This window comes from Penicillium rubens (genome assembly GCF_028828025.1).
Source record: "Penicillium rubens strain IBT 27055 chromosome Unknown utg000001l_segment0_segment0, whole genome shotgun sequence".
NCBI lineage: Eukaryota > Fungi > Ascomycota > Eurotiomycetes > Eurotiales > Aspergillaceae > Penicillium > Penicillium rubens.
In genome coordinates this window covers 3027880-3044336 of record NW_026890599.1, presented here as the reverse complement: position 1 = coordinate 3044336, position 16457 = coordinate 3027880, and the positions used below count along the sequence as shown (strand labels likewise).

At 50.7% G+C, this 16457-nt stretch overlaps 7 protein-coding genes across 7 annotated transcripts; 4 read left to right on the top strand and 3 right to left on the bottom strand.

Annotated features, from left to right (window-relative positions):
* Nucleotides 1-382: 382 nt before the first annotated feature.
* N7525_001204 (palmitoyltransferase YKT6) lies at nt 383-1281 on the top strand (the record flags this gene model as incomplete). The annotated part of the gene is made up of 6 exons (XM_061211802.1): nt 383-403; nt 478-536; nt 591-614; nt 679-1048; nt 1099-1191; nt 1246-1281. The coding sequence occupies 6 exons, from the start codon at nt 383-385 to the stop codon at nt 1279-1281; spliced, it is 603 nt and encodes a 200-aa protein (XP_061071028.1).
* An 830-nt stretch (nt 1282-2111) lies between these two features.
* On the bottom strand, nt 2112-4085 carry N7525_001203 (CocE/NonD family hydrolase; the record flags this gene model as incomplete). Its single annotated transcript, XM_002558163.2, has 3 exons — nt 2112-3522; nt 3572-3823; nt 3892-4085. The coding sequence occupies 3 exons, from the start codon at nt 4083-4085 to the stop codon at nt 2112-2114; spliced, it is 1857 nt and encodes a 618-aa protein (XP_002558209.2).
* Nucleotides 4086-4888: 803 nt separating this feature from the next.
* Nucleotides 4889-7118, top strand: N7525_001202 (uncharacterized protein; the record flags this gene model as incomplete). The annotated part of the gene is made up of 3 exons (XM_061211801.1): nt 4889-5146; nt 5205-6123; nt 6181-7118. 3 exons carry the CDS (start codon nt 4889-4891, stop codon nt 7116-7118), a joined length of 2115 nt encoding a protein of 704 aa, XP_061071027.1.
* Nucleotides 7119-7802: 684 nt separating this feature from the next.
* On the top strand, nt 7803-10758 carry N7525_001201 (putative C6 and C2H2 transcription factor RegA-like; the record flags this gene model as incomplete). Its single annotated transcript, XM_061211800.1, has 6 exons — nt 7803-8046; nt 8136-8190; nt 8250-8327; nt 8391-8659; nt 8712-9442; nt 9496-10758. The coding sequence occupies 6 exons, from the start codon at nt 7803-7805 to the stop codon at nt 10756-10758; spliced, it is 2640 nt and encodes an 879-aa protein (XP_061071026.1).
* A 939-nt stretch (nt 10759-11697) lies between these two features.
* Nucleotides 11698-12249, bottom strand: N7525_001200 (cupin domain-containing protein; the record flags this gene model as incomplete). Its single annotated transcript, XM_002558166.1, has 1 exon — nt 11698-12249. One exon carries the CDS (start codon nt 12247-12249, stop codon nt 11698-11700), a length of 552 nt encoding a protein of 183 aa, XP_002558212.1.
* A 367-nt stretch (nt 12250-12616) lies between these two features.
* On the top strand, nt 12617-13976 carry N7525_001199 (fumarylacetoacetate hydrolase family protein; the record flags this gene model as incomplete). The annotated part of the gene is made up of 3 exons (XM_061211799.1): nt 12617-12977; nt 13024-13368; nt 13432-13976. 3 exons carry the CDS (start codon nt 12617-12619, stop codon nt 13974-13976), a joined length of 1251 nt encoding a protein of 416 aa, XP_061071025.1.
* Nucleotides 13977-14398: 422 nt separating this feature from the next.
* Nucleotides 14399-16280, bottom strand: N7525_001198 (uncharacterized protein; the record flags this gene model as incomplete). Its single annotated transcript, XM_002558168.1, has 5 exons — nt 14399-14644; nt 14700-15500; nt 15570-15821; nt 15882-16129; nt 16199-16280. 5 exons carry the CDS (start codon nt 16278-16280, stop codon nt 14399-14401), a joined length of 1629 nt encoding a protein of 542 aa, XP_002558214.1.
* Nucleotides 16281-16457: the final 177 nt, after the last annotated feature.

The following is a 16457-nucleotide window of genomic DNA, read 5'->3' as shown; positions in this document are numbered from 1 at the left end:
CCAAGAAGTGATAAGCCAAGCAACAAAGAATGTAGGGAACGAGGGGATAAGCTGGGCCAAAAGGAGTTATAGGGCAGGCCTGCAGGGCTCAGCCGGTCGCATGACAAGAGCGGTGTACTTCTCATGCCTCAGGCCACAATGCGGAGGGTCCAGTGCATCATTGTTATCGGCAACTCAGGAGCCTCCGTTTTAGGCTTTAACATTTGTCACTCTGCTTTGCCCCTTCAGCTGACCATACAGCTGACCTCGTACGATAAAGAAGTTGCCTGGTTCTTTTGACACTAGAGTAATTCCTGGATACGCAACTACTACAACCCGACGCCCCACTACCCTCGACAGCTATTTGCCTCCTTGTCCTTGTGCGGACAACCACGCTGTCACCATGAAGATTCTTTATATCGGCGTATGTTCTATTGCAGCTTGCATTTAACTCAATATAAGCTTTGATATGGTGCTTATCATTTATAAATCTTGCAGGTTTTCCGGAACGACACGCAGCCAGCTCTCCAGCTATGCGGGGAAAAGGACCTCAGCAGGTAGTTTCATATGCGCGCTGCAACTGACTGGATCGTCTCGCTAATTACTAATAGCTTTTCGCGCTTCACTCGTCAGAAGTATGCTCACACATCCTCTCTTGGTCCGATATGGTTAGGTCACTAACCGCCAACCGCTTAACAGCTACGATGAATTCCTGATGCTTTTCACCCGAACTGTCGCCGAGAAGACAAAGCCAGGCCAACGACAGGATATTGAGGAGAAGGCCTACACATTCCACGCCTACGGACGGACAGAGGGTGTTGCCGGTGTTATTGTGACAGACGGAGACTACCCTGCCCTAGTGGCCCACCAGCTTTTGGGCAAGATTGTGGACGAGTTCCTTGCCAAACACCCACGTACTGCCTTTTCCGACCCCTCTCTGCGTGAGAATGCCTGCCCCCTGCCACAACTGAAGGAATATATCGTCAAGTACCAGGACCCAAGCCAGGCCGACAGCATCATGAAGATCCAGCAGGAGCTTGACGAAACCAAGATTGTCCTTCACAAGACGGTATGCTCTTATGTTTGTATGGGCTCACTCCACGTGCTAACTGTTTACAGATCGAAAGTGTTCTGGAGCGCGGTGAGAAGATTGACTCCTTGGTTCAGAAGAGTGATGGGCTGTCAGCTCAAAGCAAGATGTTCTATACCCAGGTATGTGAATCGGATTTTGCTTTCGTCTGAATGTGCTAACACAACCAAACCTAGGCCAAGAAGCAAAACTCTTGCTGTATTGTCATGTGAGCCAGAATTAGCGGTACGTGGTGTATTCGATTATGACACCTTGTTCTTGGATTTAACTTGTGTAACCAGACGCTGAAAGGATGCATTTATTTGCTATTGTATTTGCTCTCATTTTTCTATGACTATATATATCTGTACCAAATTGTCTCAATTAGGAGGACGTCTTCGACTGTTTTGATCAGAGTTCAGTCTGAATACATACAGTACTAGTTGCAGAAGCATTCGCAGTAGTATTGTAAACCCCCGGTCACTCTGATCATCCATTTAGACACCTTCTTAGTAGGGTCTTCACATTGCATTAAACTCTTCAGCTATTCTTGTTGAACAAAAAGGGGGTGCCCCTTGTCATAGACACAGTCAAACAGCGGTGGGAGATACATCACTATTCAAATGCTCCAACAATTCCGTAGTACTTGACCAGAAGTCAAACGTGCAACCGAGGTAGAATCGTTCCCGGAACGCTCTTGATAGGGCCAATCGAAGCCAGCTGCTTCAGCTGCGTCCAAAAGCCAAGTGTTTTCGTCACACTGAAAGGATTGTTCTCCATCCTGGCCAGGAACCGTAAATGTAATTGTGAAGACAGCCATGCTAACGACCTTGGTGAAAGTTGGTGATAGCGGAGGGAGGGTCGCTAAGTGATCCAGACAGACCAATGCCAAAAGTGCCTCACCACCTGGGCAGTGGGCACTGATGATCGTGATGTCACCGCTATTCTGGCCCCGTCTTTCTTTTGCTGGTTAAGTGTGATCAACATATACAAGACTGTCTTGAACAAGGTTTTTGATAAGCTATATACAGACATCTCTAAGCATTCAACGTTCGAAGCCAAATCAATTCTCACCACCCTTCGGCGGAATGACAGGCAAGGAGACGTAGTTTTGAAACTGAGATCCGAAATGGATGTGATTGTTCCCATGAAATTTCTCCTTCGACCTATTGCCAATAGTTAGCGGATATGTTTCCGTTCTCCGTTGATAAGATACTTGCCGATCGATTGGGGAGTCATGCTTGAAGATACCGCATCCCTGCGTATCACCCGAGGCGACTTCCAGAATGATTTTGCCTCCTTGTTCCACAACGACGTTTGTTGGCCAGATCTCCACATCCACAGCGTAGATATCCCCCACAATGACTGGCTCCACGTCCGTGCTCACGTAATTTCGATGAGGCAGCCATGCTCGGTGCTTGTAGTGATTAGGATCAATCTTCCGCAAGCTAACACGCAGCCAGCCCTTGGTCAAGGGCACAGGATCGCCGGCCGTGCCCGTATAAAAGACCTCCTCGCCTGCTGGAGAGATGTATCGCAGGGTGACGAAAAGATCAATGTCGGAAGGGATGATCTCACTTCCTGGATCCGGAGTCACCGAAACATTCAGATGTGCCACAATGTGACCGGTAATCTCTGTCTCTTGCGTAAAAGATTCAGTCTCAAACTGCAACCGCTGCGGGTTGTCGAGGGTGCCCAAAGCAGGGTAAGAGACCTTTGTCACTGGCAAGCTCTTAATTGCGGTCTCACTACCGATTAATCTTCCGTCGGGGTGAAGGAAGAAAGGGGTGTATTGCGTCCGGGCAATTGGCCACTCGTGCTCACTGCGCCGGGTGTATGCTTTTTCGGCCTTTGCATCGTTGAAGCCAACGTTCCCCTTGCGCAGAACAAGGCTGACAGGTGGCAGCTTGCCAGGAATACTCCAGCCCTCACGATCTTCACCTTTGAGGAAAGCATCCAGAAAGCTGCGCTGGATCTCCACCTCGTCGTGATAGTAGAAAGGCAAATCGTGCCGACCAGTAATGAAGCGCAAGTATTTCAGGGGAGACCCTGCCCACGTCCAGCCCTCCACATTGCCGCGCAGATGTAGACAGATTCCGCCCCAATTGGCAACGCTGAGCACGGGCACCTGAATATCACCCATATTATACTCCTTGGACGCGTAGTAGGCGTCATCGCGGAACCTGTGAGCCACGTTGTCTTCCGTTTGGTCGCGACGGTTGGCAGCCAATTCCTCTTTTGACAGATCGCCCTCAATGGTATCGGGTCCCCAGTTACGTGCAGCACGTCCTGGGATGCCATACTGGTTGGTGATGACTTGGCGGTCCCACCAAAATTTGATGAAACCGTTAGATAGAATGCCACCTTGACGACAGCGATCGCGGTAGTAATCTGACATCCCTTCCCAGGGAATTATCGCCGCAAGGCCCTTGGGCTGACGAGCAGCGACACGCCACTGGCTCCCTCCATAGTAGCTGCCTAGGGGTCAGAACCGCACAAAGTTTTGAATCCGAGAAATCTCACCTAACGCCCAGCAGACCAACTTTTCCCGAGGACCACGTCTGCTCGGCCGCCCATTCGATCACGTCAAAGAAAGCTTCACTTGTGCCGCGGGACATGGTATCCAGCACGCCTGGCGACTGTCCGAGACCTCGCTCGTCGGCGCGCACAACGGCATAACCATGGCGGGTCCAGAATCCGGGGTCAGGTGTCTCCCACGCCGAATGTGCCGAGTGGTGCTCCGAGTTGACTTCCGCGAAGGAGGAAGGATGAAATCTAACCAAGGTTGTCAGCAAGTATGGCTGATATATGAGCAGCTTGTGAGAAGAGTTCTGGCCGGTTACATTTCGTAGTGGATGTCCTTCCCGTAAGGTCCATACGTCACGATCACTGGGACGAGCGCTTCGGTCTTGGGTCGATATATGTTGCAGCGGATGAGGCCACCCGTCGCCTTGAGTGGGACGGTGACATTCTGCTCGAAGATGTATGGGAACGAGGTAGTGTCCACCTTCTGGATATCGCCAATGGCATTAGGCATTGTGCGACACAGTTTACAAGGTTTGTTTGTGTGGAAAAAGAAAGAAAAAGTAAGAGTGAAAGGTTACAACTTCTAAGGTTTATTTCCGACAATCTCTTTTTTCTTTTCACTTATATTTCGCACTCATACGTGTGTTACCTCCACCCGTGGACTGGCGTCGGGACCACTTCGGGATAGTGGACATGATTTCCACAACTGTTCTTGAGGATATCGGCAGCTCGCAGGAACTTTGGAAGATAGGCCGGCGCAAGGCAATCTTCGTGACATATCAGGAGGGGATTGCCTTCGCTGCTGTTGCTACAGCCTCGTCGGAAAATCAATTAGTGACACCGCAACGTAGATGTATACGGCCAGAGAGCGCCCAGTAAATTCTTGAAAACGATGGTGTGTGTCATTTACAACCTTGGAAACCCACTCATGTCTCGACCTAGAAAATTTGGCTTTGAGGCGTGGCAGTAACAACACCATAGTTACAGTGAAGATCTATCCATTATTTCATCAGTCTGCCGCCCGCAGAAGCCCGTCAAATGAATAATGCATTAAACTTACCCGAGGCTGCAGTTTCCACAGAGTTCGGGGTCGTGAGCGAGGTTTAACCTCCGGAGGCCTGGGCTGATGTGGCCCCGATAGCCCGACATATCGGGACTCTACGCCAGAGGAATGTGGCGTCGACGGGTCATACAAGACTATAAGTATGGGACATCCATTTATTAAGCCATGGAGCTTCTCTCTATCTCTATCTTGCATTGTTGAACATCTCCTCACCAATCAATCGCGTCCCCTGCCTGGGTTGACCTCACAAAATGACGGCCACACAGGGGATCACCTCTCATGCTTCTGATGAGGGCAGGCCCCTAAAGATCTTGATAGTTGGTGCTGGTATTGGTGGATTGACCGCAGCCATTGCACTCCGCAACCAGGGCCATGACATTCAAATATTTGAACAATCGCATCTGGCCACGGAGACCGGGGCAGCCATTCACCTAGCCCCAAATGCAAATGGCCTCCTTAGACGCCTGGGAATTTTCGCCGAACAGTTTGGCGCCAACCCCATGGAACGAGTAAGGCCTTGAGTCGCCAGTGGAATGCCGTGGATTAGTTGCTAACAGGATTATCTAGCTCACAGAGTATAACGCGACGGGAGAAGTGCAGCGAGAGATGAACCTCAAGGAAGCGAATAAGAGGTGGCAACATCCCTGGCTTCTCGCGCACCGAGTTGATCTCCACCGCAACCTGAAAAGAATAGCCACAACTGCCACGAAAACCCGCGATGCAATCCCTCTTCGAACAGCTTCCCGTGTTGCTCAGGTCGTCGCCGAGACAGCAAGTATCACGCTAGAGGATGGCAGCCAGTTCCATGGCGATGTGGTGTTGGGTGCCGACGGAGTCCATTCGGCCACCCGGCATGCCGTGCCTGGGGGCCAGCTTAAGGCGGAGTGTCGGGGCAAAAGCGCATTTCGTTTCTTGGTCTCGAAGGAGGCAGCCGCAAATGATCCTATTACGGCCAAGCTGGTCCAGCACCCCGGTGAGCTCAGCATCTGGTATGGCAACGATTCGCGCATTATCATGTACCCTACTTCGGACAATACTGTCCTGAACTTCGTATTGATCCACCCGGAAGAAGAGTCAGCGGCCGATTGCGATAACTCTTGGGGTCAACAGGGCAACCTGCAGAAGATGTTGCAGATTTTCGACAAATTCGACCCGACCATTCTTCGGCTCCTAGGCAAGGCTGAACCCCAGAGCGTCAAGGTGTGGAAGCTCCTGGACATGGACATCGTCCCCCAGTGGCATCACCACCGTCTAGCTTTGCTCGGAGATGCGGCCCATCCTTTCCTGCCGCACCAGGGCCAGGGCGGCGCAGTTGCGATCGAAGATGCCATCTCGCTAGCGGTAGTCCTGTCTCCAGGAATCTCAACCACCGAGGTGCCTGAGCGACTCAGGCTCTACCATGATATCCGGCACGAGCGAGCCACACGCATCCAAGGTTTCTCGCGTGCCATTGGCGAAGATCGTACGGACGACAAGCAGCTGGATAGTAAGCCACCCAATTGGGAATAACTGCGCATGACCCAATCTTACCATATGAATACAGTATACGGATTTACCAATTTTAACTTCGGACATGACGAGTGGGATAATTCGACCCAATGTCTTCGTGAGTGGACGTGGAATCAGATCCCCGATCCCTACTGGCGCATGCCTATCGCCTTTGGCCCAATGCCGGGACCGCGACAGACCCATCTCGGTTTACCCCGCGGAGGCACAAATTCGACATTTATAACGGTTTCAGTCAAGTTCAAGACCTCGCGAACCGTCCTGCAGAATCTGTTCCCACCTGGTCGCAAAGGATGGCGGTTCACATCTCCAGATAGCGTTGCGTATGCCTCCTTCTCACAGACAACTCTGGACAACATGGAGTGGCTGGGTGGGACGGGATACAAGCATATTGGCTTGTACATACACGGGGTTGAGTATGTCAAGGACGATGGCTCGGTAATTAAGGGCACCTACCTCCCCGTCCTTTTCGAGTCCTTGGCGGACCCCATCGTTTCAGGCCGGGAGGAACTGGGAATGCCCAAACTTTATACCTCCATCGATGTATACCGTCGTTCCAGCTCTTACCGCATCCGCACCGGGTGGGAAGGGGCCCTCTGGGGTAACTTCTTACTAGAAGACTTGGTAGAAGTGGACCCATCAACTACCACGGGTGCATTAAGTGGAGAGGCCGATGCGGGAATTCTGACCTACAAGTACCTGCCTAAGAGTGGCCGCGCGAACAAGAATATTGCTGCGGAAGAATATACCGTCTTCGACCCCTTCTCCAAGGCAGTGCCGCCTCCACGACCACGAAGGGTTTACACGACCAATAAGGCAAGTATAGAAGTCGATGGTTTGGATTGGCAGCAACTACCGACGCTCCACCACATCATTTCACGGCTTGCAGAAGTTCCCGTGTTGGAGATTGTGGGGGCAAAATTGGTGGAAGGGGACGGGGTGCCGGACGCTTCGGGAGCTGCACCGATTGAGTAGACACCTCTCAATGGACCATCAAATAGCTCTAAATTAGAAACAAGAAGTTTATCTCTAGTCAATTTTTCAGACCTCGGACGCCATAATATTTCAACATTAAAGCCGCGGCTTCTCGGTCTATCATTTTTTTCCATTAGGACACCCTCTTCATCCAACATTGAACCGTGGAACATATAGGTCTAATTGGTACCTAATTGCTAGTTAAACGAAGCTTAGTTAGCTACTTCGGTGATGGAACCTTTTGAAAAATGTGGCCATGTAATCCCCTTACTTGGTCAAAATATTCTAACTTGTCTTCAGCCTTTTCTTTTTCGAGGCCGCACCACCTTCGTTCGTCAGGTTTCTGCTGGCAGTACATCTAAGCCCCGACCGCGAGGTCCTCCGTGATTTACAGCAGCGTCATGGCTATACCCCACTCGCTCCGGATTTTGGAGCTGCTTATTAGCCCTGGATAGCTCGTAATAGCTAAACTATAGAGGGAGCTCGGATATCAAAAATGAAAATCTTAAATGCTGAGGCCCCTAGCTATCTTATCATATCTAGAATAAGTGGGGAATCCTCGCTTTGCTTTGACCGGACGAAATTAATATAGACAGGCAATACCTAACCCTAACCCATCGGGTATGTGGGGAGAATTTCCCGACCGCAACTCGTCCTGCGCCCCAGACGCCACCCCCGCAACCAATGAGCCAAGCCACCGCAATAAGATCCGGGCCATGGCAGTATTTCCCCTCCTCTTCTCCTTCTCCCTATTCCCCACGTTCCGAGCCCTCAATCCTCAGCGGCCATAGCTTGATCTATCCGCTTGCTGCCTCGGGCGGGCTTCAAGCTGCTGATATGGCAACAGCGCAATCTGGCATGTTCCAGTGCGGCTCTTGTAAGAAGAACTACAAGCGCCTGGATCACCTAGCTCGTCATGTGCGATCCCGTATGTTCCTCCCGCTCCAGGGCTGGCTCTTGTCTCGAGGACTTGGTGTGCCTCGGAGTAAATGCTGCTTACACAACCATCTTCCCTAGACACCCAGACCAAGCCTTACAAGTGCCATGTCTGCCCAAAAGCCTTTACAAGACCGTAGGTACACCCAAGCTTATCAGTGTAACTCAATACTAGCTGGCTAAGTCTGCTCAAAGGGACCTGCTCAAGAGACACGTTGCCGGACACAGCTCCCAAGCCGGGGACGCTACAGAAGGCTCCACCGAACAGCCCCGGTACATAGCCGGAAGGGTAACAAAGGCGTGTAAAGAATGCTCATCCAATCATCTCCGGTGTAGCGAGGAAAAGCCATGCCGGCGCTGCCAGGGGAAAGGCATCGAGTGCAAGTGGAACGACTCCATGGAACTAGATACAAACTTTCCACCTCCAGGAGCTGGTCAACAACCCGATGACACTATCTTCACCCAAGATGACGGTTCCTCTGCTATGGACAATTTCGTCGATACGACTACGATGGGAACAGCGTCTACCTCGGCAGTCATCGGTGACCAGGCTGGGTTGGAAATTCTTACGCCTCAGACTACACATAACCCGCTGCATAATCTTGGTGGGTCTGTATACTTTTAGGAAACAATGGCTATTGGGCTGATAATATGAAGATCCATCCCTCGGTTCCGACGCTAATAGTCTCTACCAGTTCCCAGATCTCAATCTCTTGTCAGGACACTGGGCTTCCGCTAGCACAAGCGACGTTGACATGAGCTCTTACAATGCGCTTGACGACATGGATCTGAGGTTCCTAGATGCCTATAACACCAGCATCCCGTTCGAAGTTAGCAGTATCCATCCAACCCCCAGAGGCGCGCAGACACCCCACACTGCGTCGCACACGGACCCCGGCCAGCCCGCCGCTATGTGCACGGAGGCCTTCCAAAATTCGCACTGGAAGTTCCGACCTAATGCAAAGGATCATTCTGGAGCCGAGGAGCATAATCTCTCTCTCCCCGCAGCCAACTCCGCCTATCCTACCCCAGAGTCTGGAGTTGCACTGAATTTAGACACAAGGATCACGTGTGCAAACCTAGGGAATCTTGTCCGAGACAGGATTCTGATGATGGTTGTTGACAGCTGCCATTCGGATAATCTGTCAAAGGCAGTCGCTTCTTTTCCGTCTGCTGGGCTACTGGATACGCTGTTACAGTACTACTTGACCTCACCTGTGACGCGTGCAACATCATTTCTGCATGCTGCTTCATTCGATCCCAACGAGAAAAGACCAGAGCTGGTAGCTGCTATGGCGGCATGTGGAGCAGTGTTGACATCTGACCCTGCACTATCTAAACTTGGCTATGCTATACAAGAATGTTTACGAATCGCAATATCGAAACGTGTACGTTTTGCATCGAATCGTGTATGTCTTCAGTTGACTGATTAATTCTGCAGTGGGAACGCGATAACACACTCGTCCGAGATCTTGAGCTCTCTCAGGCCTTTCTGATTATTCTTGAGATGGGTATCTGGAGCGGACTCCCCCGCAAGGTTGAGATCGCTGAGAGCTTCTTCCATCCCGTGCTCACCATGATGCGACGCGATGGGAAGTTCAAACGGTCAGCGTATCCCGACACCAATACTCAGGCCATAGTTTCGCGAGACGAATGGCTCAAGTGGGTGGAAGATGAGTCTTTCAAGCGGCTCGTCTTCAGAATGCTCTCTCACGACGCAAACTCCTCCATGGCCCTTCTGGTCAATCCATCAATATCCTATGCAGAAGTTCTATTATCACTTCCGGGAAATACAGATCTCTGGACAGCGGCCTCTCCCGAACAATGGAGCTCGTTCATCACCGTACAAGACCCTGGCGAGCCCCTTTACGTCGCAGATATTATCGACGATCCCGGCATTCTCAATAATCGTGTGGGGTCGCTGGATATATACGTTGCGATTCACGGTGTGCTTGCATGCACGTGGGCCATGTGTTGGGAGCATCTCCAGCTCTCCTCTCTGCAGAGATCGCGACCGCGCCGGTGGAACGTGCTTGTTACAGAGATGAGGAAGGACGAGCTTCTGAAATTGCTAGGTCATCTCAAACTCAGCTTGCCGTCTGATGAATTGGCGGATCCAGAAATACTGATGCGGCTGGAGTTAACACTGTTGCATTTACAAATGCCATTTGAGGATATCCAGATATTTGCGGGTATGGAAGGCCCGGAACGTGCCCGTGCTGTGTACCCAATGATCCGCGACTGGGTCAAGAGTGAAGCAGCGAGACACGCAATTTGCCACGCAGCCCAGATCGTTCGAATTGCCAAGCGATTGCCGAAGGGGATTATACGCAGCCCTTTAGCAATTATGCTATACCACGCTAGCTTAGCGTTCTGGGTCTATGGACTGTTTTCCAACCAGTCTTCAGGGATATCCAGAGTGCCCAGTCAGAATGTGTGTATTGATGACACGGACAGCATTGCCTTACAAAGGTTCAAAGGCTTCGGGCAAGGTCAACCGTGTATAGGATGGCGTTCGGAGGTCCCCGGTCAAGACGATGTGGTACTCAGCGTACCGCTATCACAACCAGATAAGGTCATGGAGGCTGTCATGGGAATTGTACGAACAAACTTTTCAGGATTGCCCATTCCACATCTTACAGAGAGACTGGTTCAACTAATGGCTGAGCTTGAGAACTCGGCGAAGAGGAAAGTAGCTGCTTGATATATACCCACTCCGGATGAATACAGTACTTCGATTGCTGAGGCTGGCGGCTATCTGTTCGATGATTACCTCTTCAGCTTGATGGTGCAGCAGTGACCCTTCGACGCAACCAAAAACGGGTTATCCGTCTCCATCTTATCATTTGTCATCTCAGAACCCAACCTAGCAGGGACAGCAACTTCGCTCCGGTTGCGCCTTAATGAAGTCGCTTTACTGTCAGCGTGATCTCTTCTAGTTGCCGAGGTGTGTAGGAGAAAATCGACCTTCCGGCATCGAGCTACGCTTTCTTTTCTCGGAAGCTTTGGATTTAATCATATGGCTTTGTTCATCCTGTATATATCCTGCAGGTGATGTAGACCCTTCTTCCACGGATTGTCTATCGGTTCGGATGCGGCCTCGCGAAACCCTCCACATCCTGAGTGTAGTCTTCCCTTGCATTCCCCAGATGACTCGGTCCACCCTCCGGAATTAGCTGGGTCGACTAGTGACTGGAGTGAAACGGGTTGGTTCTTGCCGATAATTCTGACAGCCCTTGGACGTGAATTTCACTCATTATCACCACTTGACATCCATCTTGAAGCTCACTGCGTGTCCGTAGAATAACATAAATTCTTATCATATCCACCGTCACCACAACTTAGCCACCCAAACGGAAGCTTCCACAGGGTATGCTTGGGGGACTGGGATTCATCACCCCCACGGCCGTGGGACACCAGCCGAATCTCACCCATTCTCAGCGATCTCTTCCCTGAGGATGATGTACCACATTGTCGAGTGCCTCCCTATACGGCCGCTTTCGGCTTCTTTTTCTATGAGTTATTGTAGCAAAAAGATGTCATAGTAAAGAGAGGATTTTCTTCGTCGTTTGTAAAGCATCACTCAGCAAAGAGAATCAATACTATACATATGTATAAGCTTTACCTGTTCAGTGAAGTCTATCTATTCCGATGCCTTGACCCCCTGCATATCACCATATTCTTCCCCTAGCTGCTTCTCTCCCACATTTGGTGCTGTCGAGGGAAGGAGAACATAAAGCATCCTAGCCCACTCCGTATCACTAGTGTTCCTCCACGCATGCATAGTGGCCCTTTGCACAGCAACGTCGCCTCTCTTCAAGACCCTTGATTCTCCCGAATCCAGAACAAGTTCCACCTCGCCTTCCAAAACAACGCCATAGTCAAGGCTGATGGTACGGTGCATAGGGGACAACTGTCCAGGGGGCATGTCCACGTAACGCAGGACGCTGCCCGTTGAGACAGTCAATCCTGGTGGACTGGCGAGAAACTCCTGATAAGACTTCATGTCGGCCTCATCAGTAAGTTTTGCTGGGAACTCTTTGGTGACATAGCCTAGTGCGAATTGGGCGACCTTGTCCGGGAGCTCATAGAAGGGGGCGGCTGGCTCAATTGTCGTGTCAATGATAGCTTGGCCCTCGGTGTTGTGGGAGGTGATGTAGCGTTGTGGTCGCCTGAGCTTGCCGTTGAGCGCCATGGTATAAGAGGACGTAAGAAAATAAGGGTTGTACTGTGAAATAACTGCTTTTAGTCACTGACCGAGTCGAAAACCTGACTTTATAATTCACTTGCCGATCGGGATGTGGGGAGCCTCATACTGCTCCAACCCGCCCCATTTCTCGGTTGTTCGACCCGCCACTTGACGCTCTCTCCGTCATGCCCACTGCTTCCGACATCTGTACTATACGAAATTGGGGTATGTAGGGACTTAAATGTCCCGAGACCCTGAAAGGCTTTTAAGAGGTCGAACATACTTTGAACCCCGGTAGTACTTTTCTAAACCATCTGAACTACCACATTGAATTCCAGAACATCAAGACTCGAGACTCAAGTCTGACATCGTAATGATGGCAACTGCAAACTATAGTCATCACTTTTCCCATAGGAACATTCCTTTCGGCATTGCCTCGTCGCAGAACCATGAGAAACCACAGGCTGTCTCTAGGTTGGGAAACACAATATTGTTTCTGCATGACTTGCACGTTCACGGAATCTTCAAGGAGTCCAAGAACATTCCAGAGAATGTCTTCAACCAGCCAACTTTAAACAGCTTTGCAGCTCTCCCCAAGGGTGAGCATCGATATGTACGGGAAAAGATTCAAGAGGTGTTTCGCCACCACGGTCTTGAGGGATTCCCTTCTGCCAGCAAAGAAGACGCCGATGTCACTACGATGCACTTACCCATTACGATCAAGGATTTTACAGGTACTTTCTGCATTTTGGTTGTTAGGTGTATTTTCTGACATTTTAGACTTTTCATGCTCGCTTCACCACGTCATCAACGCGGGACGCATAGTCGTTGGGCACGCAAGCCCACCTCCCAGCTTTTTCAAGTTTCCTGTCGGATATCAAGGTCGCACTAGCTCCATTGTCGTTTCAGGAACTGACATTGAGCGCCCGTATGGGCACTTTCGCAACCCCAAATGTACTGATCCCCAAAGTGAGGAAGCAATCATGTTTGGACCCTCGCAGAAGGTTGATTACGAAGTTGAGCTGGCAGCAGTAATTGGGGAGCCATTGCCGATGAAGAAAAGGCTCCATGCCGATGATGCCGACAATCATATCTTTGGATTCGTGATTCTGAATGACTGGAGCTGTGAGTGTTCAAGCCCAAAAAGGCTTCTAATGTTGAGGAGAAGATATCAACTAACCTTTGTAGCTCGTGATATCCAAGGCTTTGAGATGAACCCCCTGGGTCCTTTCAATGGCAAAAGCCTGGGCACTTCCATCTCCCCATGGATCATCACTCCTGACGCCTTAGAGCCTTTCAGAGCTAGTATAGCTCCTCAACAAGCCTTGGGGCCTACATATCTCCAACAGTCCAAGCCATCAACCTACGATATCCTTATGACTGTTGAGATCCTCGCAAATTCAGACAAAACCACTGTTGGAGTTTGTCCCGTACAGTCCCTGTATTGGACCCCACAGCAAATGATCGCGCATTCGGTTAGCTCAGGTAGTGCGCTTCGGACTGGAGATATCTTGGCGACAGGCACAGTTAGTGGTGAACATAGTCTGAGCGGGGGCTGTTTGCTTGAGAGAACGGAAGGAGGCACAAAACCAGTGATGTTGAGTGATGGTTCAAAGCGTGGGTATCTTGAGGATGGTGATGTTGTGCGAATTACGGCGATGGCAGGAGCAGCAAACCTAGGTGTTGGCTTTGGTGAATGCATTGGTCGCTTAACAGCAGCCCGGCCTTTTTAAGTGGAAAGGCACAAGCGACATAGCCTCACTGAACAGTACCTGGTAAACCAGTGAAAACGCTCGAAGGCTAGTGCACTCTAGGGGTACACGGGTCGAGGATTGAGAGAAGAACGAAACACCACTAAAGATAACGACTGTGATAATATCTAGTGATTAAGGTTAGCCTATTTCACAAGCGAGTGGGCTACCCCAAAACACTATAGCATATGCGATTATTCCCGTTTCAAGTTCCAATAACACAGGAAAAGAGGTTAGATCGTTAAGGGTTTACCATCTAGCCATGTGGGAAATCCTATATGCTGAGACTTGACGTATATCTTTCTAGCTACCCTCCTGAATGGGATAATACAGCCAAAATACAGCAACGCGACTTCGCGGTATAGATGGAGTAATATGAAACCAGGCAGCCAGACACCCACCACTCACTCGCCTTGACCAGGAGCCCATTTCTGGGTCGCAATCCGGATTCTTTTGCCATAGAAGTATATGGGAAGCGTCAATAACCCAGCTAACCCCATCAACATACCAAATACACCGAAAGGCTCAGCAGCTCCACGCGCCTCAACCCACGATCCAACGAAAAAGGTCCATGCGAAGGCTACGATTGCTCGCAGACAGGTAATCATCACAAAGCAATCATGGGCAACCACGGGATAGGACTCGATAATCTGCGTCGTACCCGAAAATCAGCAGCTGCTCGCAGGCGAGAAAGACCGGACTCACGTAGTTGAACCCAATAGAAGGAACCTGCATGACCCCGAAGGTCAGCATCCCATAACCGAATTGGAGGCCGAGCCACCCGAGGTTGGAACTGTATTTCCCGCAGAAGCCAAATGTGAGGAGGCCCGTCGTAGCAAGAAGTAGCCCCGGAAATAGCGCTGGCAGGCGGGCTTCAGGCTCACTGAGCCCGTTCGTTTGGCGCATTGCCTGCCGCTTCAGGACGTGGTCCGAGAGGTAAAAAGTGAAAACTACTCCAGCAATGCTGCCGACCAAGCCGCCAATATTGATCAGGCCCGAATTTGCACCCCAGCTATATGGAGGCGCGGACACAAACTGTGGGCCCACAGTGGAAATCGTGACAATACCACCCACCAGACCCCCGTAATGCAACATGACCAGCCATACAGCGGGAAATCGAAGGGTTTTCCAAGGCGCCATGAAATGTTGCCATAGCCCTCCACGATACAGTCCGACCTTCAGAGAACTTGCAAATGTGTAGGGCTCATCCGCCTGTGCCAGAATGGACCTGTCTATCTGCTCATGCTCTTCAATATTGGGCTTGTCAAATCCTGTCGGCTTATCTTCCTTTGATTGTCCAATATCTTGGGTCACGGCAGCCATGGAAATAGCAGCATCTCGATCAAAAAGAGTTTCCGGGAGGCCGAAGAAGCACGCAAGGAGAGATACCCCGGAGATAATGACGTTAAGCCACTGCGTCCACCGCCATCCCCAGGCGTGAGCGATATAGCTCCCGATGATACCACCGATAATCGGGCCTAGAACTAGAAAGATAGTGTATATAGCCTGTCGACGGATTAGCCATTGTAATCTTATGTCAAAGTAAGAGTGTAGCGGTGCTTGGAGGGTACTCACCATTGCTCTTCCTCGCTGGTGACGAAAATAAATTTCGCCTATCACGCCTGGACAGATTGTATCCGCAGCTGCACCAGCAATGCCCTGGAAAACCCGGGCTACCAAAAGACTGTTGAAGGAGGTGGCTTTGGCTGCCCATACGGAGCACAGCGTGAGCATCACCAGACTGACGAGGATGATGGGTCGGCGACCAAATACGTTCGAGAGAGGGACCCACCAGATATTGGCACAGCCAAGCATCAAGACGTTGACCTGTCAAGATATTTAGTGAGTAGTTCTGAAGATAGGGACAACGAAGATAGGTTAACAAACGGCAATCAAGTGGCTGAGGTGTGTCTGGGGCACTGGTGGGTGAAAGTCCGTGGCGAGAAAGGTCAACGCGCTGGACAGGGAAGCGGATGCAACGTTGGCTACGAAACAATAGACCGAGGCAGAGAGAAGGGCCATGGCCTTCCTCCAGAGACTCCAATTCAATGGGTCGGACGGGCAAGTTGACGGCGTTGGCGACACACGCAGTTGAGGGCCGAGGGCTGACTCGGATGTTGGTCCTGCCTCATGATCTTGATGAATGAGAATTAGCCTTTACACCAAAATAGAGAAGTCAGGTGTGTTCAGCAGGAAGACTGTACCATAAAGCTCGACTGTCCCAGGAGGTGTCGCTTGCTGGACGGCGGATTTGGGCAGTGAGAAGGCGTAGTGAAAACCCGACATGTTGTATGCTGGAGAGATTCATGTGAGAAAAGAAAAATATATAGGAGAACAGGGGATGGGACAGCCTTCCTTAACAAGACCGAGCTAGGTTAGTTAGAGATGATAACCCCGGACTGACAAGCGGGTGGAGAGAGATGTGTCCCGAGGTCCACAGGTGGAGGACATGGGGACAATTTT